Below are 25,120 nucleotides of genomic sequence, written 5' to 3' on the forward strand. Positions count from 1 at the left end.
CTCTGACATTGATTCTTTCCTATCCTTCTCTCTACTGTCTCACTGGACAATGTCATCTATACCATGACTCCTATTATATCCTGTATTTGGATGACTCTCCAATCTAAAAGAAACAGTCTTGCTAGAAACTCTGCAAGCAAATTTCCCAAGTGCCAATTTGATATTTGAGGTACCTCCAATTCAACATGTCCTACTGGAACTCATCTTTCTTCTCCCCAGAGAAATCTGTACAGCTTCTAATGTTTCTTTTCTTTCCCATTTGCAGTTCATGGAATTAAAAATCTTAAATTGATTTTTAATTACTTGCATTTCCTCACATTCCATCTCAATCAGTTGTAAAAATTTTTAGGTTATACTTCCGAAACATCTCACAACTGTCTCCTCCACTTCAACTCATGGTCAGTAGCCCAGACTCCATTACCTGTTATTTCCCAGTTGCAGACTATTGTAACTTGGTCTCTGTTTTGGGTATTTGGTCCTTCAATCTATTGGCTACACTACCTCAAAATTTATTTTTAAAAATTATTTTTATTTTTTAAAATTAATTTCTCTAAAGTTCAGCCCTGATTACCTGACTTCTCCCTCCTGTTACCTTTAAATCTTACGCTTGCCATTTCCAAATCTTAGCTATTGTAAATAGCACTGCTATGAATAGAGGGGTATGTAAGTTCTTTTGAATGGGTGCTCATCAGTAGAGAAGTGTATAAAAAAACTTAAATACATTTACACAATGGAATACTATACAGCAGTAAAAAAGAAGGAATTCCTACCTTTTACGACAGCATGGATGGAACTGGAGATTATTATGCTAAGTTAAATAATTGTTGAAAGACAAACACCACATGATCTCACTTATAATTGGAATCTAATGAATAAAATAAACTAACAAGCAAAACAGAACCAGAGGCACAGAATCATGGAATAGACTGGCAGCTATGAGAGGGGAGGGGGGAGCTGTGGACTGATTGAAAGGAAGTGAAGGGATTGGTCAAAGAACATATATGAAGGACCCATAGACATGGACAATGGTGTGGGGACAGGCTATGGAAGTTGGGGATGGGCTGGATGGAGGGAGATGAAGGGGGGGTAGAATTAAGACAAGTGTATTAGCATTAACAAAGTATTTTTAAAAAATTTTTTAAAATGAAAGTAAATCTTACCCTTGCTTACAAAATAAACTAAAATCTCCTTAATGGAGTATATGTATTTATTCACAGTATGATTTCAATCTGCCTCTGTACTCTTTGTCTCATCCTATATCATTCTCTTAAAAACTAGGTCAAGTCCTTCAGCATGCCTTGTAGCTTCATACCCTATTCCTGTGTTCACACCTGGAATATCCTCCTTCCCTCCTCCTGTTGACTCTTACTCATCCTTCAAGTCCAGCTTTCTCGCCAAATTAATGTGCAAGAAAATGAGCTATGCAAGATGGGGTATATAAAGACATGTACAAAAATAATTATAATATACAGTAGATAAGTTTCATAAGAGGAATAAATATAGTGTGGAGATTAAAGGAAGAAAGTTTTAGTTGGAAGATTTCAGAAAAGAGGGAAGATTTGCTTTAAGCCTTGAAAGACATAAATAGAAATGGTGGCTGCGGTGTTCTGATGTGCAGTTGTGGTTGGATTGCGTGTGTGTATAGACTGGTACTCCCTGGAGAACGTAGTGTTCTGTAAACCTGCTTCAGGAACTGAGGCTCAGCTGGAGGATGGATGGGCAATAAGCCATGTGGGCTCTAACCACCACTCCCCATCACTTTTCTAACTCAAGCAGCTCCAACCTTGACACATCAGACATGAGGTTCTCAAATGGGGATGATGTTGCCTTTTGGGGGGACATTTAGCAATATTTGGGGACATTCTTACTGTCATAACTGGGGGCGTTATTGATATCTAGTAAGTAGAGACCAGGGATGCTAGTAAACATCCTGCAATCCACAAGACAGCTCCCCTCAGCAGAGAATTATTTGGCCCAAAATGTGACTAGTGCCAAGGTTGGGAAACTCCACATTAGACAAACACACAGATTGTGCTTGAAGGGAAAATTCTACAGGTAAATCAGAAACCACTGGTGGAAGCCATAGCACAGAAGGAACTGCATCCTGGTCATGTTTGGGTGGAATCAGCAATTCTGTGAGGCTGAAACCTGCAGGGAAAGACTGGAGATGAGGCCCCAAAGAGATGGTAAAGTCAGAAAACCAAAGTGGGAACTCAGACTTGGAACTGTTCACACTGCATTTCATGCAGCATCCCTGGGACTGTGCACCTCGAGGTCCTGCCCAGATGCTACTGAATGCAGCTAACAAGCTGGTGCTGTGTTCTCTGGAGAAGAGATGCTACGCAAGTAAGGGTTGCTACTCAAGGTTAGATCACATCCAATGAAACTTTTTCACCAATCACAGCAAGGAAAAGTGAGGGGCTAGCTTTTAAAGCTATTGTCGCAACCAGAAAATAGTTATTGTGGCAGCATTAACGTATTCAGGTCTGTTTTAAATATTTATATTGATCACCCCAGTGTTTATCCCCCGCAAAAGTCTTGCAAAGGAGGTACCATTATCCCTATTTAATGGATGCAGTCTGGGAGTCAATGAGGTGACCTGGCTTGCCTGAGACTGTGCTGGGATCACAGCTTTCCAAGACTAGATACAGTCTTACTGAAAATCACAGGTTGTGAGGCTAATTTTTCCAGATGGGGACTTGGCTCAGGTTCTTTCCTGTTCTTTTTCTCTTTTTAAATCCAATTTTGTGGGAATTCCTTCAAGTAGAGGACTCACTATGTAAAATCACATGTGCTTATGGTGTTTCTGGGAACCCAGAGAGGGAGACATGGGGGAGGAGAAAGACCAGAGGCTGTGGAGGGGAGCCCTTTGCCACAGTCATGGAGACATGTCCACGTGTGTAAATGAGGGGTTTGACTAAATCCAGGGCTCTCACTCCCCTCTGCCCAGTAAAATCTCCTGGGACACTTCAGAACATATGCCACTGCCTAGAGCCCAAATCTGGACATTCCGATATAGTTGCAAGAATAAAGACTTGACACCCAGCCTTTTTAAAAAAACAAAAAGCGTGACCCCCATGGGCAGCCAGGATGGAGAATGTTGCCTCTAGCAATATAGCTCTAGCAATGCTCCTCGCTACTACAAGTTGCTTTTCTACTTGGGTCTCACCTCAGTCTGGCAGGCCGGCTTCTAGTAGCATTTTATAGAGGGTAGATGAATGGATAAGAAAAAAAGAGTCATGTATATGCTGTCCAAAAAAGACCAATCTCAGAACAAAAGTTACACACAGAAGGGGCTGACACCCTCTTGTAAAGATTCAATTGTTTTATGAAGAGTCTGCATGACATCAGGCCAAGGAAAGAGTCGGCAGGGCCAAGAAGAACTTTACGAACCCATATGAAAAGTGTTCTAGCTTGTGGGCAGAAAGGGAATTAAGACTTCCTTATTTTTTATTATCATGCCACATATGAAGAGCTATGGTGACACTAGAAACTCTGTAACCCTTAAATTGCCCCAACTTGTCAATGCATCCCTACGCTCTCAAAGCTAGTATTAGATACAGAAAAATGAGAAGCTGCACTAATAATAATAATAACTATTGGTACCTCTACTATTACTGTTAGTGTAGTAGCAGGATTAATGCTACAGTAGTCCCCTGTTATCCGCAGTTTTACTTTGCTACTTAAGTTACCTGCAGTCAACCGAGGTCTGAAAATATTAAAAGAAAATTCTGGAAACAAATAATTCATAAGTTTTGCATTGCATGCCATTCTCAAGAGCGTGATGAACTCTCATGCCATCTCTCTCCATTCCACCCTGGATGTGAATCATCCTTTTGTTCAGCATATCTGCACTGTATGTACAGTACAATTAGATATTTTGAGAGACCACATTCATACAACTTTTATTGGAATATATTGTTATAATATTTCTATTTTATTATTAGCTTTTATTGCTAATTTTTTACTGTGCCTAATTTATAAATCAAACTTTATCATAGGTATGTATTTAGAGGAACAACAGTGTACCTAGGGTTTGGTATTATCCACAGTTTCAGGCATCTGCTCGAGGTCTTGGAACATATGCATACCTTGTGGATAAGGGAGGACTCCCGTATTACTTCTGCTACCATTATCATTAATATCATAGCTGGTGCCCCTTGATTTGAAAAACTGCAGAAATCCCTCTCTATTCAAGAGACCCCCCCCCTTTAAGCTAGAAATTTTATTATTGCTGATTACTTCTTTCTGTCTTACCCCTTGCCCAGAGTGTTTTGAAAATTAAATGTATCTGTTTCTGAAATGAGGTAATACATTCGGTTCCATGTGTTTTGGGTTAACTATTTAGCTAGGTTATTTCTTACTGACCTGGAAAAATGGGTGCTGAAGCACCTGTGGAGTTTGGAGCAAGACTGTTGCAGAGAGCGGGCAGCAAGGGAGAGGGAGGAAGGGCAAGGTGCCCCGAGCAGAAGATAAATTCATCAGAACTGATTTCTGCAGGAGGCCAGCCCTGTGACAGGAAACCCATTGTTCTGAGGGTCGGTTCAGCCCACACAGGGCATCAGGACTGTCTGAAGAAACAGTGGCCACAGAGAGGTCTCTGAGCATCTGCGCCACAGACTTCCTGGTCCCTCTGCCAGAGGGCGAGATTTTTCACCTCTTAGAGTTGAAAGCTTAAGGGCTTCCATGGGAACTTTGCAAGGTCTTTCTCCCATCTGGCAGTTCCTTCAGGATGCCTACACCTCCTCTTCCTTAAAAATCAAGGAAGTGACTAAACATACCATGTGTCAACACTTTCGCAGCTACCAGATGCCTTTCCCATTCTTCTGGGTGCTTTAAAGTCAAAGACAAGTGCTGCAGCTGAAATGTGCTTTGCAAAATAGATGTTCTCAGGAAAAGGTGCATGCAAATTGTTCATTATTTTATTTTTTATAAGTTAATATAGTCTGATAGCAAAGCCTTTGTAAAATAAAGTGCCACATCCTAAGGTATTTCATGGGTAAAGCCATATTTTATTTTAATGGGTTTTTTTTAAAAAGATAAAGATAAACATAATCTCTTATTTCTTAACGGAAGGATTGGATGTTGTTATATGAGGGCTCTAGGCAGAAAGCAGGTTTGTGCTTCTGTATACACTCTGCCAGATCAGCTTACTCCAATACTGGCTCACCAGGCATGGTAATGTAGTCTGGCCAAAATAAATTATCACTGGTCTTAGGACACAAGGCTTGAAGTGAGTCCCAGTTCTTTTTCTTTTCCTATTGTGACAACTTTGAATAAGTCATTTAATTTGGACCTCAATTTCTTTTTGAAAATTAGATGGAAAAAACTACTAACTTCAATCTTGGGGTCAAGTTTAAATTGGATTAAAAGTAATAACATGTTTTTTTTTAAAATTAGGTAATCACAAACTGTTATACCAGAGTTTTAATTTATCATCATCATCATCATCATCATCATCATCCACCAGTATAAACTGGGGGGGAGGGGGACTTCTAGTATGATCTCTGTTCTTTTTTTTTTTATCTGTTCTAAAATGAAAGCAAATGGGATCAGAAATTGACATGAGACAACTGAGAGGCAAACACATCCACCCAGGGAAACAAAAGAAAAGCAAAAAACCCAGAGACAGAATTAGATAACTAGAAGAAAGTGTGGATACAAAGGCAGAGAAACGAGAAGGACAAACAGCAAGAAAAGAGACACAGAAACGGGAAGTACCAACTCAGACTCCAAAGCAAAGGCAATGGCTTCATCCTTAGCTCTGTGATGAAGACAGAAAGGACAGGAAGTTGGGGGTGAGCTTTTCTGTAGGCAGGAGACACTATAAACCTAAGTTGTCAGGTCACTCCCTCTTGGGTCTTCTCTGCCAGGATCTTGTCTACAATCCAAGTATGACATTTTTGGAATTTTGTTCTAGAATGGCTAAGCTGGGGCTGGCCTCAAACCTAGTACTTTTTCATAGTCTGAAGTCTAGGAAAAAAAACAGCCATCTGACATTCCATCTTCTACCCACAGCATCTCCCATATTCACTTGGACAAGAAGGAAAAGCCTTTTTGTGAAAGGGCATTTAACATTCTTACCTGGAATGGTTATTTCTCCCTCCTGCTTCCACTCCACTTTACTCCAGGTAACATTGATCTCACTGCAGCAGTTCAAAGATACAGGACTGTTGTCACATGTCACCTCTACTTTTTCAGTTGAGAAAATTCGGATGGGTGTGACATTAATTTTTTTTCTGGACTCATATTCAAAAATATCTAATGTCAGTTTGCAAATATATTCACCTATATAGAATACACAAAAGCATTTATTATTACTACATGTGTGTATCACCTTAGAAGAATGATCGCCTCATCCTGTGTCCTGACAGTGCTTCAAGAAACATCATTTTCAAAAGCACCTGAGACTTGGTATAAACAACCCTAAAGGAACATTCAGGAAGTGAGATGGTCAATGCATATATTTCTGAAGACACAAGGTAAAGCATAGACAGGTGTTCTAAGGAAACAGCAGAAATCTCAGAGTCTTGGTTAGAAAGTAAAAGGTGTAGGATGAAAGAGGTAGAAGGAAAATTTATAAAGCCTTGGAGAATTAGAAGATTGTGGATAATTTTGGCATTCTACCTAACTCTGTGGCAAAATCAGAATCAACAAAGATGTGATAGGACCTATGTGTTTGCAACGCAACTTCATTCAGAGAAAAAGATGCCTCTGTTGGCCTGTGGATTACAATGGGGTTATTAAATTCTAGAATGTCAGGTTTAAGACTTATGCTTCTGTGGTTGCTGGGGGTGAAGGGCAAGGAGGCGCAGGTAGAAGAGATTACAATGAGTACAAGACAATTGGGAGAGGGGGATGGAAATGTTTACTATCCTGATTAGGGTGATAGTTTTAGATGTAGGCATATTCTGAATTTATTAAACTGAACACTTTAAATATGCACAGCTTATGTCTATTCTATCTCAACAAAGCTGTTTTAAAATTAAAAAATTATTAAAAGCATAAGTCTGCTTTTTATCTCAGGTTATAACTCATAAGCTTCAGTAAATGTGGAAAACCATATTAGTCTCCCAAGACTAATTTGCTTGGCTGATATGCCATGGGATTAATTTCCAATTTGGAAAAGCTGAGCCTGGTGACTTCTTTTTGAAGATGAAAATGCTATGTACACCTTCTGTACTCTGCCCCTGTGTGAGTTCTTGATTCCGTTCCTCCCACCAGTTATTGGCTGGAAACTCACCCTCGTCCCCCTGAGTGAAGTTGTAAATAGTGAGGCGCGACACTGAGGTCATATTGTTGAGCACGGTGGTGGCAATCCAGAATTTGCTGCTGTTCTGGATGTCAGAGTGCCTTCCCACATGGTACCAGGACACATTGAAGGACGAAACTTCATTTTCACACATGAGGGTGACTGTATCCCCTTCAAAGATGATTTCCGGTGTGACAGAGAACTTAGTTTCATCTGGAAACCCAAAGAAAACAATTATTGGGATTCCAAAGCAAATCAATGCAACTGATGCTACTCACCTGATGCTACTACCACAAGAGTTGTCACACAGTGGCCACAGCATCTGTGGTGCTCTCAGGAATGAGGCAACCCATCCTCTTCCCTCCATCCCTGGCAGCTGGTACCTGGGGCCCAGAGTCGGAGTTGGCCATATACGAGGGACATGGTTTCCAGTCTGGGGTCTTTACGTATTTAGGAGTCCTCAGTGGTAATAATGGGCAAACCGAGGCTATTTTTAATATTTCCAATAGTCTGGCAGAAAATTGCACATTTGTTTATGAAAAAGCCACACCAGCCAACTTAAACATCAAATTTCTTTGCTCTCGACTCAGATAACATCACCTGCTTCTCACTGATAACTGATATCTCATGCTGACTGGAAGCTCTATTCTATGTCTTTGATGAGTTAGAAATGGGAAAACAATCATTTTAAATAATCAAGTCTGCTTGGGAAATATTTTTTTAACTCTTAACATCCATGGGTCCTTAAGTGTTGGAGGTTTATAGACACTCAGGTCTGGATCAGAATCCTGCTTCTGTGCCTCAGGCAGCTGTGTGGCCCTGGAAAACCTGCTGGGCTGCTCTGAGCCTCAGCTCCCCTGTTTGGAAAGCAGTGCAACCTACCTTCGGAGGTGATTTAGGGGAAGAGTAGCTGTTATTATTGTTTTCACAGTAAAATTCTGGAGAACTACTGCATTAAGTAATCTCACAGATAGAAATAAAAACACGATATATGTTATTTTTTGTATGCCTTTTTGGGGTTGTTCTTTGCTTACATACTCGCAGTTTTTCCCCCTCTCAGCTGTGTCTTATGCTATATCCTTCATGAGGTCCATGTAGTGAGGAAGTTGGGGGAACTGGGTAAGGAGACTATGAGGCCTCTTTTGCACAGGGCTTTATGCTCAGGCCAGACCTCTCCACCTGGTAAACATGGAACTAAAGCACCATAACATTAATTTGGGGAGATGATGTTCCAGTCCAAATATCAAGGTATTTAAATATTTATCACTTTTTTTAGGTTCCTGAGTAAACTAAGATTTTTAAAAATCACATTCGGCAATTAGAAATCAAGGCCACCTGTGAGTATTTAATGACGTGAACTGGCTTTGAAATCACACAAACTTGTATTACTTACTATGTGTCCCTGAACAAACTATTTACCCTCTCTAAGGCTTCATTTCCTTAACTGTAAAATGAAGATAATATCTATCTTTCAGATTATATGAAGATGAAATATGTGGAACACACGGTTTAACATAGAAAGATACATTAATAGCACCCTCTTTTCATTACCATTGTTGCTAATAACGATGACTAGTAAAACGGCCAGCATTACAGGGTTGTATGGAAGTGATCATAAATTTATTGGCAGTGATTAAAGAAAGGGGTATTTTAGTTAAGTGGCTCTGCTGATTAAGCAAGCATCACCAGAGGATTAACATACGACAAAATCAATGGACCTGTTCTGAGGAGTGCCATGTGCTTCTCGTGTTTCATAAAGAAGGGTTTAAAAATAAGTTCCTGACACCAACTCATTCATTCAGCATTTTTCTTCCTTATTCTCTTCCTCTTCCCTGTCCTTCAAATATAATTTTTTAGAAGCACTCAGTCAGTTGAGTTTTTTGAATATTTGTATTCTGCATAAACACCACCAGCACCATGGAGAGCAGAGCGGTGTCTGAGTTCCCTGTGATACTGCACAAGACATAAGGGCGTGTTTAGTGGTCTAAGGCTGAGTACATCACAGAACCACACTCTGGTCTTTGAAGGAGGATGGAGCAGAGTGTAGATCCTCTGCAGAAAGGGGGATAGAGGACTATTCACAATGATTTTGGAAGAATAAGCCACAGATACTAAAGCACTTTTGTGAACCACACTGCAATATCATCATTTCTGGACTGACGGCCACCGATCAGTAAAACTGCTGGATACTTAGTCAATCAACTGTCTGACTATCCTCAGCACAACTGAAATTCTGGGGAAAGAGGAATCATAATTTCAGCTTACCTGTGCTAGAAAATACTACTCTCCTATGCCCTCAGAATGATTTTTTAAAAAAAGAATTTTTCAGGGCAAAGTATTGTTGATTAGTGAGGTGTTGTTAGGGGTGAGGGTGTGGCATTGCTAAAGTTTCTTCTGAGTCTATATTTTTAGGCCACTTATTCTCCTTTCTTTATTTTTCCAATTTTCATTAGTTTCTTGCTAACTTATTCATTCTGAATTTTTATTTTGCTATTTTATCTTGCTTTTGTTGTAGCACTTTCTTACCATTGTGTAAGAAACATCTCAATATTTTATTTTTCAAAAGATTTGCTGTCTAAAAATACCATCAGAGACTGTAAAGAAAAAGAGCAAAAACCCTCTGTGAGGATGGCCTAACTGCTGAGAAGGGTGTCCTTTCTCAGGAGTTGTGCCTGCGACAGTCCTTGCCGCATCCTCCCGCACTGTGACCACATTGCTCCAAAGAGGAACCGCCTTTACTTGGGAACCATGAGCCTGAGTTACCCAGACATCTGCTGGCCAAATCTCTGCCTCCCTGGCTCCCGGTATAGCCCCCAAGCAGCAATATAGGTCCACCCACCTACTAACACAGCAGAGCCCAACCCTGTGCCCCACTTGTAAAATGAGGGAGAACATCTAAAATCCCAGGATTCCTACAACTGTAAGATGTAATCCAAAGCAGTGGTTCTCAAACTTTCTCATGTATCACATCACCTGCAGGGCTTGTTAAAACACAAATTGGCCCCCGTTTGGTCTAGGGTAGTCCCGAGAATTAGCATTTTTAACAAGTCCCCAGGTGGTGATGATGTTGTTTGTCTGGGGTGGGAGGAGGCACCTTTGATAACTATTGCTCTAAAATAACAGTGGCCCCCTATTTAGTATCAGTGCATTTCATGAATATCCCAACCTAAACCACAATGGCAGTTTTACTTTTTTGGATGTTTTGGTCCTGCTAATTTTTTTAAAAATCTCTAAACACAGGTGGCTCTGTGGCCCCCTTGCAAAATCTTCCCCCTTGCAAGCCCCTCCCCCAACTGCAATGGCAACCGTGGGGGCAACCTTAGGCTGTCTGCACCAGCCTAAGATGGGGAAATGGCACAGAAACCTCTGTGCTGGGGCCTGAAGACTCTCCACAGGGGACATCATAATGTAATTTCTTAGGTTTAAGCATACCAGTAAACATCACTGCCACATCTAAATGGAATCTGTGTATAGGAAAAATGTAGCAATATTCTACTTACTACTAGTAGTTGCTTGGAAAGAATTGTAGTCCATTTTGTAGGTCTGATTAAGGTTCTGTGTTACTAGATCATTCGCTTTACGCATTAATTCAGATGATGGTGTTGTAGTCTTGACTTCATATGACACAACCACACTTCCGGGCCTGGATGGAGACCGCTCAGTTCAATAAAGCAGTAACTGACCTGGAAGAGTCTAGACCTTTATGGTTCATTTGTATAGGAAAACAAACGGCATGAAGGGTTCACTGAAATCAAAATGTTTTCAAGCTCTCAGGGGTGTCCAACATTTTGGAGTCTCTGGGCCACACTGGAAGAAGAGTTGTCCTGGGCCACACATTAAATACACAAACACTAATGAAAACTAATGAGCAAAAAAAGGTTTTAAGTAAATTTATGATTTTGTGTTGAGCCGCATTCATAGCCATCGTGGGCCACATGCGGCCCACATGCCGCGGGTTGGACACCGCTGCCTAGTTGAAAGCCTGAGGCAGGGCTTGCACACGCAAATGAATGCAGACAGGTAACACAAATGACCAAAGTGGCCAGACAGAGATGAGTAAACAAATCCAATAAGCTGGCCATACAGTGGCAGCCACAATGCAGAGACTTGTCATATGGCCATGCTGGCTCAGGGTTACCAGAGAAGCTTAATATCAAAGGAAGCCAAAATCCTGACTGTTTCTGTAAACATTCTTAATTTTTAACATTGGCAACCAACTTTTAGAAAAACTGTGCAAACCAACTCATGGCTGCCAGGGTGCCAACGTCCAGGGGAGCAATCCACATTGCAGCCTGCGTCTGCAGTCCTGGTTAGCCAGCTTTTCTTGCATAAAGGCATCATTGCATGACATTAACTCACTTTTCTATTTCTGAACTCCTTAAACTACAAACTCATCCCATATCTTTGCAAAATTCTTATGTGCATAGGGTGAACATGAATCTTTTCCTCACCTTCCTTCTAAGTAGATACCTCTGTAAGGAGTGAACTATAATTCTCAGTATTTCAGCTGCTTTATGGCTGAGCAATCTGCCCCTGTTGAGCATCCTAGGGGTTGCCCCTTTGACACTTTTCCTCCTTCACTAATGTGTTGGTCTGTGCCACTGGATAGAAATGACTCAATTATGGCATTCTTACCTGAACCCTGTCACAGTCACCAATATGAAGCCTGGTAAAATACTGTACCCTTTCTGGAACTGGAAAATAAAGCAAGTATCGTGTATCAACAACCAGTGAAAGAGAGGACAAAGGTTAGAAACAGAGTAAAAACCACATATTCCTTATTACCCTGGGTAAAATTTCGTCCCGCATATTTATTGCCATTGGCATCAGCAGATCTTTGAAGAATTCATTCCTATCTACCTATGAAAATCTGGGCTCTCTAAAAAGCAAATACAAGATTAAATGTGTAAAAACTTTACTCAGGGAAATAACTAGGAAAGAATATGGAGCGGCAGCAGGAAAGCAGAGAGAGCCATCTGACCCCAAGTGGAACAGAGCAGGAGTGATGGTTGGATGAAATCATCCTAGACTAGACTGAGCCTGGGAAGCTTCAGGAAAGCTTCCAAAGGGGTTTCGTGTCTGCCAGACACAGACCTGTTGAACTCATTCATTAGCAGCCAGCAGCTGTCATGGCTCTCAAGAGACAGCAGTGGGGCCCTTGGTCAATTCCATTCCTTGTGGTTGGAGACCTACCGGTGTACTCTTATGGCTGCCACACTGCCTAGCACATTGCAGTTAATATAATGCAGCACTAGTTGAGCCAGTGTGGTTTCTGATGACTTTTTTACTTCAGTTTGTTTCTCTGAATACCAACCCTACAAAAACTTCAATTTGATTCAAGTCACATTTACAGGCAAACCCACATGCAAAGAAAGCACTGTGTACCACATACCTGGATGGATAGGATCCAAAGATTACCATATTTTGCCATGTATAATGTCCATATTTTTGAGGGAAAAATAAGGGTGTGCATTATACATAGGTAGTATCTGAAATACCTTGTACCTGTTCTTGCATTTTATAATTATTTGTTAAATAAATTTCTCATATCATAATATATTCAAAAATAAATGCCAAAATTCCTTTATAATACAAAAACAAGTATCTAAATATAAAAAAATAAATAATTGAATTAAAACAAAAGATTTTATTTTCCTCAAAGTTTGGGCCAAAAACATGGGTGTGCATTATACTTGGCAAAATATGGTAATATGTCACTCTCTTTCCTCAAAAGTACATGATTTTGTGTATGGCTGTGTGTTTGAGGAGGTTTCTCATGTTGTGCAGAATACATTACATGCCAGATAGGTAAATCAGATGTCCAAGAGCTCTACTGTGTCAGCATGTTATCATGGCACCCATGGAAAATGGTAGTATCTGTGTGGCACACTCAGGGGAGCTCCTAGCTTGCTCCTGCCCAGAGAGTTAAGTAAGTCATTATCTCAGTCTACCTGTAATATGTGCCACATCAGTTGGGAAGATCTATTCCAAATAAGCCAATTCAAGTAAAGCATTTCAGTTTCGATGGATCGATCCAATGTAAAGAACTTACGATAGTGTCTGGCACACAGTTAACACTCAGGGAATATTCTCTAATATTACATAAGTAAATTTAAATCTGTCTTAGGTGTGAATGCCTAGGGACCACTAGTGTAGAATGATTTGGAGCCCTCTGTGCCAGCCTTGGGCTGGTCTACCCAAGAGATGTTAAGGGTTTCATCCATGTGCTCTGTGAAGACAAATAGGAATGTACATCTGATACTTCTAGATACTTCTTGGGCCTCTGAATAGGTTTCAGTGAGTTTATGTCACCAAATCTTATCTGAATCAATTCTATCCTGGGAAGAAGTCCCACCTATAGATCAAGATGATGTCAAATCACCCCCTGAACACTGTTTGATTTGAGCATTTTTTAATTCATTATGCCAGAAGTCTAGGAAATATTTTGACATACACATTCATAAATTCTGACAGATCCAAGCAGACTATCCATAGTTAATGTGACAGATTTAGTTCAGCCCAAAGAGTGTTTGGTTAAGAGTTTCCTGAGGCCAAAACCTACCGCTGTTTCCAAGTCAGTCTTGTAGGACCTGTAGAGGGCAGAGGAAGTGTTCCTGAGCTCTTCTTGAAAGCCCACATTGAGTCTGACTGACATTCTCAGGGTTACAGCTGAAAAAAGGGGCAACACTTTAAAATCTCATGTTAGCATTTAAGCACACACAGGACAGAGAAACATTTACTTGATCTGACATGAAATAGCCACTCAAAAAATGAACATTTAATGAGGAGCTACTTACCTCCTTGGAGCTGGCAAAAAGGTCCCTTGGGGGGCAGTCCTTTAAGGCAATTGCAATGATGCCCTGCAGGGGAGTTGTCCTGATCTTGACAAATGAGATTTGGAAGACACTGTTCTTGAGGCCACCTATAGCCTGTCTCGCAGGAACACCAGATTTCATTTCCAGTGGGTCTGCAGACTAGCATCAACCCGAACAGTGAGGAAAGAGAAGGTGGTCACCACGTTTGCATTTATAGATTATAGACTATAGGTAATATTTATAGGCTAACTTGACTCCATATTGCCCTCTGGGAAGTCAATAGTACTACATGAGGTTTTCATGCAGTACTATTGCATGCATCATCATACTATTAGGCATGGGCATCTAAAAGACAGCTACTTTAACTAATCCATGGGATGTCTGCAATGATATTGTGATAAACAGGTGTCTGGACATATAGAGTATGAGAGCTAGCCTCCAAGATGGCCTCTGACCATTCCTGTCTCTAGGGGTATTCACACCCTTTTGCAGCACCTTCTCATATTGTACCGAGGTTGGTCTGTGTGACCAATAGACTATAACAACAGTGATTTCTGGTTCTCCAAAACTGTGTGATATATTAAATGACTGTTGTTTAAATACTAAGTTTTGGGGTAATTTGTTACACAGCAATGGATAACAAATATCCTGTCAAACATGAGTCTATTCTCACAGGGGCATTGAAAAATATTCTGCTCTCATGGGGACATTGAAAAATACTCTGAAAACAGAGAGCTTTGAATTTATTTCTAAATCTGGACCAAAGTAATATCATTGGGAGCTGTTTGTTCCACACATGGGCACATGGGCAAAGGCTCAACACAGTGACTATCCAAAGGAAAGCCACCCAATAATTGTTCCTGAAGTAAGAGGAACAACTGAATTCCAGTGGCCCTGGACATGAATACAATCCTGTGCTCCAGACATCGCAGGAACTGAGCAGAAGCATAAGGAACAGAGGAAATCCAGGCTGCTGGTGAGGGTGGTGAATTGGGAGGGGAATTTGAAGGGAGCCAACAAGACTCCCTCTGTCAAAATCCCCTACTGACCTGAAATTTCACGGCTAAAGTATGTTTTGTTTTGTTTTTGTTTCTTCATTTTTTGACAGGGGAATGGAGGTAGTATTTAAAGAACTTTTAACTCCCATGTGAAATACAAATGTGCTGTAAGAAGGCGACAAAAGCTCTCATCACCAGACCACCTACTGCATTCCAGGCATATTTGGTGCTTTGCATACACTGCCTGGCTCTTAATTTTGTTTGCTATTATTAAAAAGTGTCTTTCTTGAGAGGTATTTCCTGACCAATGATTCCAGAAAGAAGGGAACTTGCTACTTATTGATATCCTGAACCAGTACTTGTTATACATACTGATTGCCTAGTATAAGAGAATCCAGGAGTTTGTCTTGGCCATATCTTGGGGCCACTTTGTAACAACCAACAAACAAACCATCAAATAAATATTTGGCCACCATATAAAATAAGCAAACTGGCTGCAGAGTTTACCAATAGGGACTTCATCTGGAAGGCTACGAAATCGTAAAATCACATTTCAAGCCCGTTGGGTCATTTCACTAGCCTACTAAGTATATTTTGCTCTAATTGTAAGGAGCTCAGACAGCCTTTCTCCTGAAATGCCCAATCCTTCATTCTAAAGCAAAGGATCTTTTACTTACCTGTTGTCACCTCTATGCTCAAAATGTTGGCAGCTGGGTCAGTGTCATTGCCTTGAATTGGAAAATTGAGGCTGTTCAAGTAAGCTCTGATAGGCTCCAGCAAGGAGGCATTTTCAAAACTGATCTCAATGTCAACAGTGTACTCTTTAGCTGCAGGACGGCTCATAGCGACTGAAATGAAAACATATAAGGGCTGTGAGAACCTACCATTGGTGGTGGAGGGAGAGCACGATAGACATTTAAGCACTTAAAGGCAATGACAGGAACCTGTGGGTACTGGATACATCATTCTTTAAGAATTTGTAATGAAACTTTTTTGAGGAAAAAGAAGAGTTTATGTCCTGACCACCACCAATTCCCTCTTCGTGGTGCTCCCTCTCTCTGACTTGACTATTTGAAGGAGCAAGGCAACAGATCTGTCTGGGCTCAGTGCAGTGGTCTCTGGCTATTTGAGAGATTCACTGGCTAAGCCCAGGACTTATCCTTCCTCCCCCTTCTTGCTGTCAAAGGCCAAAAACCTCTTTGTGGAGAATGGACCATAATGGGACAAGAATAGAAGCAGAGAGACTTAGCAGGAATGTTTTGGCAGCAGTCTAGACAATAAATACCAATAAATGTCCTGACTCACCAGGATGACTCAATATATTTCAAACACCATTCAACTGACATGCAAGTGTTTTTGAGAGCTGGACTATGCAAAACTTGAAGACATCTGGGAAAAGTCATTTAGTTAATTCCCTTTGCTCCTAGCCTGTGCACCTTAGCATGGTTCTTTGTTTTTACTCTGTATGTCCAGTGTCCAGAATATGATAGATACTCAACAAAAGTGAAATTGGCAAGTTGGAAAGTAAAGTAAAAAAGATCTTTAGCTCTTCATTGCTCTTCCAAAATGTCTCTAGGCTGCTTGTCTGGCTATCATTCTACATGAATCTGCTCCCAAACACATGCCCATGGTAGGCAGGGCAGATTATATATATATATATATATATATATATATATATATATATACATATATATATGTATATATATATGTATATGTATATATATATATGTATATGTATGTATATGTATATATATATAAAATTCCTGGCCCACTAGCTGTAAGCTTCTCAGGGGAAGAAACAATTTCTTTCATTTCTCATGGCCTTGCTTACTTCACCTGGCATAGAGCTTACCATACAATAAATTAGTGTCCAATTAATTTTCGTTCAACCTGTGACTCTGGGTTGAGTCACAGTTTCACTTCTCTGTCACTGCCAGAATCTTTGGCTCATTCTTGGCTGATGTATATAACTGGAGCAGAGGCCATGGACAATCTTCAAAAATTAGGAAAATTTTTTTACACTGACACATTGAGAAAGCAGGTTGTAGCCTATTTTATTTTGTCCGTTACATACAGAAAAGATAAGTGAACGCCTACAAAACTATCACCTTAAAATTTAAACAAAATCTGGACCTATGATGCATATTTTATCATACAATTAAAATTCTATGTTTATTTTCTAAAAGAGCAAAGAATGTCTCCCATAATATTGCAAGATTTGTTTTAAATGTTCCAAGGATTATTTACGTGAAACACTAAAATTGAGTATGTTTACTATGGGAAATTCCAATTGATACGTTCTTATGGTAGAAAACTATAATGTTTCTTCACTTAGAGTTGCAAAATATGTTTGTCTTAGGATGTTAGTTTAACTCATTTACCTTGTTGAGAATTATTTTATTTTTGGCATCATTCAACTTAATGTAAACTGTAAAAAAGTCTGTGCAGATTCTTCAAATTAAGAATGCCCTGAAGGTGTATTTTGCTCCTCATAAAAATAAATTTACTGTAGAACAAGTAACTCTCAAGACCCAATGGGGAATCTCAGTCTATCATGATACTGTGCTATTGCCTCAAATTTCCTGTTTAGTTTACTTTTGTTTTGTTTTGTTTTCCCTGATTCTCAAATGGTTTTGTGATAAAAAGCTGCATGGCGAGGGCAGGTGAAACTGCTTACTTTAATTCATGTGATCCGAACTCTAGACATAGTACTTGCCCACTGGGAACATTTGCAAAGGGGCAGCTGCATGACATTTACAAGATCTGCCTTAGAGCATATTCTTTTTGCTGCAAAGTAATGTTTATACTCTCAGGAGGATACCTCTTTGCTGCAATCAGTCTCCTCTCTTCCCATGAATGTAAACAGGATTTCCTGGACGGGAGCAGCTTTTGAGATGAGTGAGGTCTGTAATAATCCAATATCACCCCAGGGTAAGTTAGCAGCATACTGTTAATGCCTGAGGGTCATGTCTCCCACCCATCCCTGAGCCTACCACTCTGTGCTCTTTACAGACATAACTGTAGAACAAGCGTGTGCCTCGAAAGCACATGATGATTCATGGATGTCATCATTCCTCACAAAAACCAAGGCAGTTAGTTCCTGCACTGAGATCTTCCAAGGAGTTGAGCCAAAAGCTTAAAATACTAAGAGGGAAGTTCCTGTGACTTTAGCAAGCTCCATTCTAGAGGATTTGTGCAGCTATTAATAAAAGCACCAGCCTCTAAGGCCCTCTTTTCTTTATCCACTTTTTCTGTTCTTCAATAACTTCTACAGGGATTCCAGACCAGCCCTCATCCTGAACATCACTTCTCCCTAGAAACTGAGGAGGGGAATCTCTATTAGAAAAGGAAATGTCTTCTTAAAAATGGCTCTTCCAAACAGGCTCAAAAAACAAAACAAAACAAAACAAAACAAAATACCATAGTAACTCAGAAGGCTGCAGGCTTGCAATAGGGAATCACCTCCTCTGGGGGCGCCCACACCTGACTGATGATCACGCACACCTAGGGAATTTACACACACAGGTGTTTTGGAACTTCAACTGATGTGAGCCAAAGTAGAATGTTTATGAGTTAGGCCCAGAAATCTGTATTCTTTTCAGTTCCCACTGGCACTTCTGGTGATCAAGCACATTTGAGATCTAACATTCTAATCCAAACAAGGAAACTGAGAAGGTAATCTTGGAGAACCTGTATTAGCTCATAACCTTGTTTTCGGCTTTAGCTTTGCTTTTTGTTTGTAACACCATCTGCTGGTGCTCCTATGGGGGCAAGCAATCATGTAGTCTCCAAGCATATTTACTTACTCTTATTTTCCCTCTTTTGCCTTGAGGGAGCTGATATTCGCTAACCTCTTTCTTCAGGGATCCCGAAATCCTTGAGGAAAGGATCCCATGTGATCATAATGGAAGCAACAATAATGACAGCAGCTGTCATTTACCCATCCATTACCTGATAGGTTCCAGGGCCATGAGAACAGTATGCAGACCCCCATTTTGCAGATGACAAAACTGAGGTCTCAAGGGCCGAAGCCGCACGGACAGCAAATGTTAGAGCTAAGATTTGAAAACACATTTTTCTGACTCCAAAATCCATTTTATTTTAACCATACCCTGCCGTGACTCAAATAAAATGATAGTGACCACTCTATAAATCCTAAAGTACACAAAAATATAATGTATTATTGTTAAATGTGGCTTTGAAACATGGTGTGAAATTCTCAAAGTACATTTTAAAATAAGTTAAAAGGCAAAATTATTAATAATAAATGGGAGAATTATTTAAAACTTGTTCAATTTGATTCAACATGATAAATGACTTAGATATCCACAGTGCAGAAAAATACAGTGACCCACTGCTATTGACAGTCATGGATTTTGACACGAATTCTTGCTGAGATTGTTTGTTCCTTGGTTTATTGATTCATAAGTAACTTTACTATTTATTGAGTGCCTACTTCCCAGGCATTCACTGTGCTCAGTGCTGGAGACACAGGGCATACTGTGCTTACAGCCTCAGACAGGCCTACAGTTTGCAATAAAAATGCCAAAGCTACCCTTTTATCTCTCCCAAACCTGAGGGCTTCAGTGCTTGAGAAAGTGATAGTCCTATCCTGCCTCCAGTGACAAGGGACCCAGGAGGAACAGAGGACTATTCCCTCACCTCTCTGCAAATGTGTATTTCAGAGACCTTCCACTTTCCTCTGCTGCCACCAGACCACTGATTCCAGACAGTTTAATGTGTTTTATTTATCTTGGGTTCCTTTGCACTGGTGGTGTTTGTCTGAATTTCTCTGACTCACTGATACCCCAGTGGAAGCAGCGCATTCCAGGTGTCATCGTGTCACGGACGGAGGCCTATCGGCGGGCCCAGGAGGCCCAAACCAACCAGGATTTCCCCTCTCCTTCCCCATAAATCACTGCCACCACTCAGCACTTATCTTAAAGAGACATTTCTGGAAAGTTGGACACAAACTGCGACAAGCAGTTCTATCTTCATCACAGCTGTTAAAGCAAACAATAGCGCTTTGCCCAACAACTCTAATAGGAGTTATGGCATCTCAGAAGTCGGAGTCTAAATGGACCCATAAATTAATTTCCCACCTGCAGAAGAATGAAGGCTGCTAACCTCACCCAGGAGAAATGAGGTTGGGTGTGGCTTTCTCTTGACCAAAGGGGACAACGCTTCTTTATCACTGGATTTGGCTTTCCTTTCTCCCTCATAGTTCTGTAGCAGGTAAATATTAAAGCTGTTTTTCTGCTTGTTTTTCTGTTTTGTTGGCATGTTCTAGCAGGTAGCAAATTGCCAGCATCATAGTCAAAGGATCCTGCTCTCCCTTTAGGTTTTAAAAAGGTTTGTTCACACAGGGGTAAGCACCGGAACCCCTGGCTGGGGCTTACCTGGCAGGTGTGGATGGAGGACAGCGGGGAAACACTGTGTCAGAAAACACTGTTTCCAGGGCTGTGAAGTCTGGGGGGCGGGGGTGGGGGGAAGCAGCAGTTCTTCTAACTTATCATATACGCAAAGTATCAAAGTCAGCCTCATATAAAGTTCTTTTCTGAGTACAATGAAGACAGTGGTGCCAGTGCCCCTTGCTCTACAAAGCTGCTCCAAGAGTCATGGGATGCAATCTCACAGCCCAGATACACATGTTGAAAACTATGATTCTTCACTTTTAAGCATAGACTTTGAGTCAGTGAGAGCTGGGTGGAATGCGTTCTTACCTGAGCAGACCATTAACCTGTGTGAGCCATACAATTGACTTTGTTGTTAATAAAAAGTTATAAAAACAAACAAAATACAAATAACCCCATTAACATTTTTCAAAGTAATATGTACATAACAGTATCTAATCCTCCCAACAACCCTATAATGTAATAATATATATGTGTGTGATATATATGTGACACATACAAATATATATACTATAGATGCAATATATTATTTGGTATAGATGTGTATTTATATGTATATATGTGGTTGTGTGAGACAGATGTGATATATATGTATATATTCACGTATACATGTGGTTTTGTGTGATATATGTGTTTATACATATAAATATATATATTACAGATACAAATATAGATAAAGGACCCAAAGAGCTATATAACAGCAGTGACTTAGGAAAAAATCCACTGTGCTCTGAGAATAAATATGATTACTGATCCTACCTTTAAAGACAAGTCTATCCCAAACCCTAAAAACTTGGTCCAGTGTCTCAAAAGAAAATTCCTTTTGAGAATTCTCTTTTTCTCAGAACCACTGTTTGATCCTTTCTGGTGTTAAGGCTCCAAAAAGGGAGCTACATGTGTACGTGAAAGAGGATACCACTCTAAAAATCAGAACCCAATGCTATCACGCCACTTACTTAACACGCCAAGCAGAACACAGACCACTCTGGGTGGCCTCTGTTGCACGAAACCCTCCTACTGCTTCCTTTCATAGTTTCCCTGAAGAGTGACACTGTTATTACAATGCACGTTCCAGGTATCTGCAGCCTAGTGTCTGGGCCTTCCCACAGCCATTTCTTACTTTAATAATGTTGTAAAAATACCAAGGCCAATCCATCTCCTGATCTCCTGTAGATGGTGAGTTGAGTGATTAACAGATCCAAAATGACACTGGAGGTGCAAAAGCACAGAGGGTCACATATAATGAATGGAAAACAAGTTTTCATAGTGATTTATTATCATCATGAGCGTTTTCATCAAAGCACATCTGGAAAAATTTTGGAATATCAAATCCTCCGATGTAGAAGAGGTTTCCCCCCCTGCTGTTGCCAGGGGTCACAAACAGCCCTCTCGGGAAGTGCAGGAAGACGATACTTTTACAGCTGTACAGTCATCAACTGCCCCTGAGGGAGCCGGCAGCCTGAGCCCTAGAAGAAGCTAGCAGAAACGCAGAGCTAGAACTCACCCACTTATAGTTTGATTTTAAAAGAAAAGTCTTTCAAAATACTGCACGGGGACATCCTGGCCCTGTTCCTGTCACAAGGTACAGGAAAGGAATGGGGAAGAAACAATGACACTTGTTTCAAAGCACAGCAAATGCCATCGGTGGTACAGACCATTTCAAGCAAGAAGGGAAGAGAAGCAAAGGGGAGTGAGAGCCCCTTAGGGTAGAAAATAAGGCTAAAACACAAGCAGAAAGAGAAGAGACGAGAAAGGAAAGGGTAAAAGAAAAGGAAGGAAAGAAAAAGAAAATCATCAGTGGTAAGACCTTCCAATGAGGATTTTGAGAGCTTAATAAAATGTGGTCAAGTTCTCATTTCACAAGAGTGAATCTGGTTGCTGCACTGTGAGGGGCTGTAACAGGTCCCTCTACCCAGACCTCGGGACAAGCCTACTCCCTTTGGCCGCCCAGCATCTCTTTCAGACCACAAGACAGAGTGAGTAGACCAAGTCACAGCAGGTTTGGAAAATGACTCCATCACAATGCTATAGTTAAAAAGTTTTGCCTTCTACACAGTTGGTACAGCCACAAGGCCAGCAGATTCAACAATAGGACCTTATGCTCTGAACCCACAAAGGGGCAGCTGTGACAGAGACATGCGCTCTCTTCATTGGTTCACTCAGTTATTGAGAAACTGGGCTAGAGGCCAGGCTACAGAGAGGAAGAGAGTTCAAGGGAGCTCATGTCTACTGGGGATGACAAACAGGAAGCAAAATAATTACAATACATTGGGACACTCTTGTGCTATGGAAATGTATCAAGGGCAATGGGAACCCAGAAAAGCTGCCCCACCCTGTCTGGGGATTTGATGGAAGGCCTTACATGGGCAGGAGCCCATGTGAATTGAGACTTGAGTCAAAGTCCCTTAGACAAGCAAAGGAGGAAGGGGGAGGGCACTGAGTGTGTGAAAGGGAACAGAAAGAGAACAGGTGGGAAAAGCAGGCAGGGTCTGGTAGGACTCAAGCAGATGATTAGATTTCATTTTCAAGACAATTGAAACCCCGTGGATTTTTATCCAGGGAAATAAAAGCATCAGATTGATGTTTTTGGAAGATTCTTATGAGGGCAATAAGAGAATCTGGTCCTGGGAAAAGCCGGCCAGCAGATGTACACCAACACCTGCCCAGGTCCCGCACGTGAGACAGGGCACTGAGGATTATTGTACTCATGAGTGTTCACGGCTCTCACCTGCCCTCAACCCTCCAAAGGGCAGAGCCCTATATTTTCCAGACCATCTTTTGAAATTTGGTGGGAAAATTAAAGTGGGAGACAGAGGAGAAGGACTTGAGCCTAGTGGTTAAGCTGATCCACCAAATAAAGCAATAAGTGAGATTAGAAGAGGTCAGAAAACAAAGGCTAATAAAGGAAAGGCTGCTGGGTTGAGAGTGGTGGGTGGAGGGCAGCTGAGGAGACAAGCACGTGCTATGGGAGAGAAAAGGGGGATTGCAACGTTGCTAGGATTCGTTTAACGCCATTTGATAGAGAATGGAGTTCCTTTGTAATTACTTCTAGATATTGAACCCTAATGTGTTTAGAGACTGAATTATGTGGATCTCAGTGTTTTGAAAAGCCAGAACAAATGTCATTGAATCGGACTCACTAGAAGTGATTGCCAAGCAAAGAGTTTACATACCCGCTCGTTTTTGCCTTAGTGGCTCCTCCCCTGCTAGTTCATGTTCATGGAGATTCTGAAAAAACATTTTAGAAAATTGTCAGTTAGTGGTAAAGACATCCTTTCACTACGGTTTTCTGATCACATGCCCCAAATGTTAGAACTGAGTTGAGTTTAGGGCTGCAGATTCAGGGTTAGCACCTTGTGTTTAGGGTGGGGTAGGCAAGCAGCAACTCAGTGATAGGAAGAATGATGTGAAGTCGACTCTGTACTGTTACGTGGGAATTCACTTTTTATAGACCAGTCTCTAGATCCAGGAGTAGAAGAAGTTGCCGTATCTGAGTTTCTTAGGGTTCCTGCAGTTTGAGTCCTGTCAAGAAGTATAAATTATGGTGTTCTCAACTTCTGCACTCTACCTAGGACTTGAACCCTGAGTCATTCCAGTGACCTTTTCAACAAGTCTCACGACCTGTTCTTGGCACTCCGCCTGACCTCACACCAGTATTTCTGTGGCATTAGGGCCATTTAGATTGTCCAGGCTTTGGAATTACTTTCTCCTTCCCTGGTCCTTTTTCTCCTGGATGGTCGCTTTCTGTGGCAGGAATCATGACAACCAGCTCCAGAGTCAGAATGCCTGGGTACAAGGCTGTACCACTTACTAGCTATGTGACCTTGAGGAATTTATTTATCCTCTCTGAGCCTCAGTTTTCTTTTCTGTAAAATGGAATAATAATGGTACTGACCTTACAAAATTGTTATGAGAATTAAGCAAACTCAATATGGCACATAGTAAGCTCTTAACAAATGTTAGTTATATCATATAGTACAAAAGTTAATAACAAGGACTCTGAAGACATTGAATTCAAATTTGAACTCTGCCATGAAATGGCTGTGTGACTTTGGGCAAGTTACTGAATCTCATTGTGCCTCAGTACTCACTTACAATACAGGAACAAAAATAGCTTGCCTCGGGAGGGTGTCAAATGCTTAATAAATATAAAGCCCTGAAACTAGTTTTGGTGACAAAACAGGGCTTCACATTGTTCTGGGAGCATCACTCCCATAGGCCCCCCTTTCTGCACACTGCCTCTTGCTTCATCTCTATAATGCTTCATCTTCTGCCATCACGTGGCTTCTTGTTTAAGAACTAATTGATTGGCTCTGCTGTTGGGACCACTGTCAGCTCCAAGGCTGGTAACCACACCTTCATCTGAAACATGTCTCCTAGCTCATCCCTGCCTCCAGGTGGGTTTTCCTATGAGGTACTTCCCCATCCAAACTCCCTTCAAGGCTCAGTAGAAGAGCTCCACCTTTATGAAGTCTCCCCAGATAACTTCTGCCCACAGAGGAGTATCTTTTACCATGAACTCTACACATCCATGAACATCACCTAAGGCAAAGCTCATTCTGCTGTCTGTGGTGTCTACTATTATTTTCTAGTTATCTCACATCATAATGAAAACAAAAATAATAATTACTAAGATGTATT

General features: G+C 40.9%; 1 protein-coding gene across 5 annotated transcripts in view; it reads right to left on the bottom strand.

The window, feature by feature from the left end:
- ADGRF5 (adhesion G protein-coupled receptor F5) overlaps nucleotides 1-25,120 on the bottom strand; it is a 98,040-nt gene that overhangs the window by 25,914 nt on the left and 47,006 nt on the right. For all 5 annotated transcript variants that reach the window (XM_054569468.1, XM_054569463.1, XM_054569466.1 and 2 more), the window contains exons 3-10: nucleotides 23,653-23,707; nucleotides 15,743-15,913; nucleotides 14,050-14,226; nucleotides 13,815-13,921; nucleotides 11,888-11,946; nucleotides 10,753-10,895; nucleotides 7,244-7,465; nucleotides 6,085-6,288 (exon numbers count right to left, since the gene is read on the bottom strand). In XM_054569468.1, the coding sequence (XP_054425443.1) occupies nucleotides 6,085-6,288; nucleotides 7,244-7,465; nucleotides 10,753-10,895; nucleotides 11,888-11,946; nucleotides 13,815-13,921; nucleotides 14,050-14,226; nucleotides 15,743-15,913; nucleotides 23,653-23,707 (1,138 nt within the window). The remainder of the gene's footprint in view (nucleotides 1-6,084; nucleotides 6,289-7,243; nucleotides 7,466-10,752; nucleotides 10,896-11,887; nucleotides 11,947-13,814; nucleotides 13,922-14,049; nucleotides 14,227-15,742; nucleotides 15,914-23,652; nucleotides 23,708-25,120) is intronic.

Source organism: Pteronotus mesoamericanus, unplaced genomic scaffold (genome assembly GCF_021234165.1).
Source record: "Pteronotus mesoamericanus isolate MK-2021 breed Mesoamerican mustached bat unplaced genomic scaffold, CSHL_Meso_final contig_20, whole genome shotgun sequence".
Taxonomy (NCBI): domain Eukaryota; kingdom Metazoa; phylum Chordata; class Mammalia; order Chiroptera; family Mormoopidae; genus Pteronotus; species Pteronotus mesoamericanus.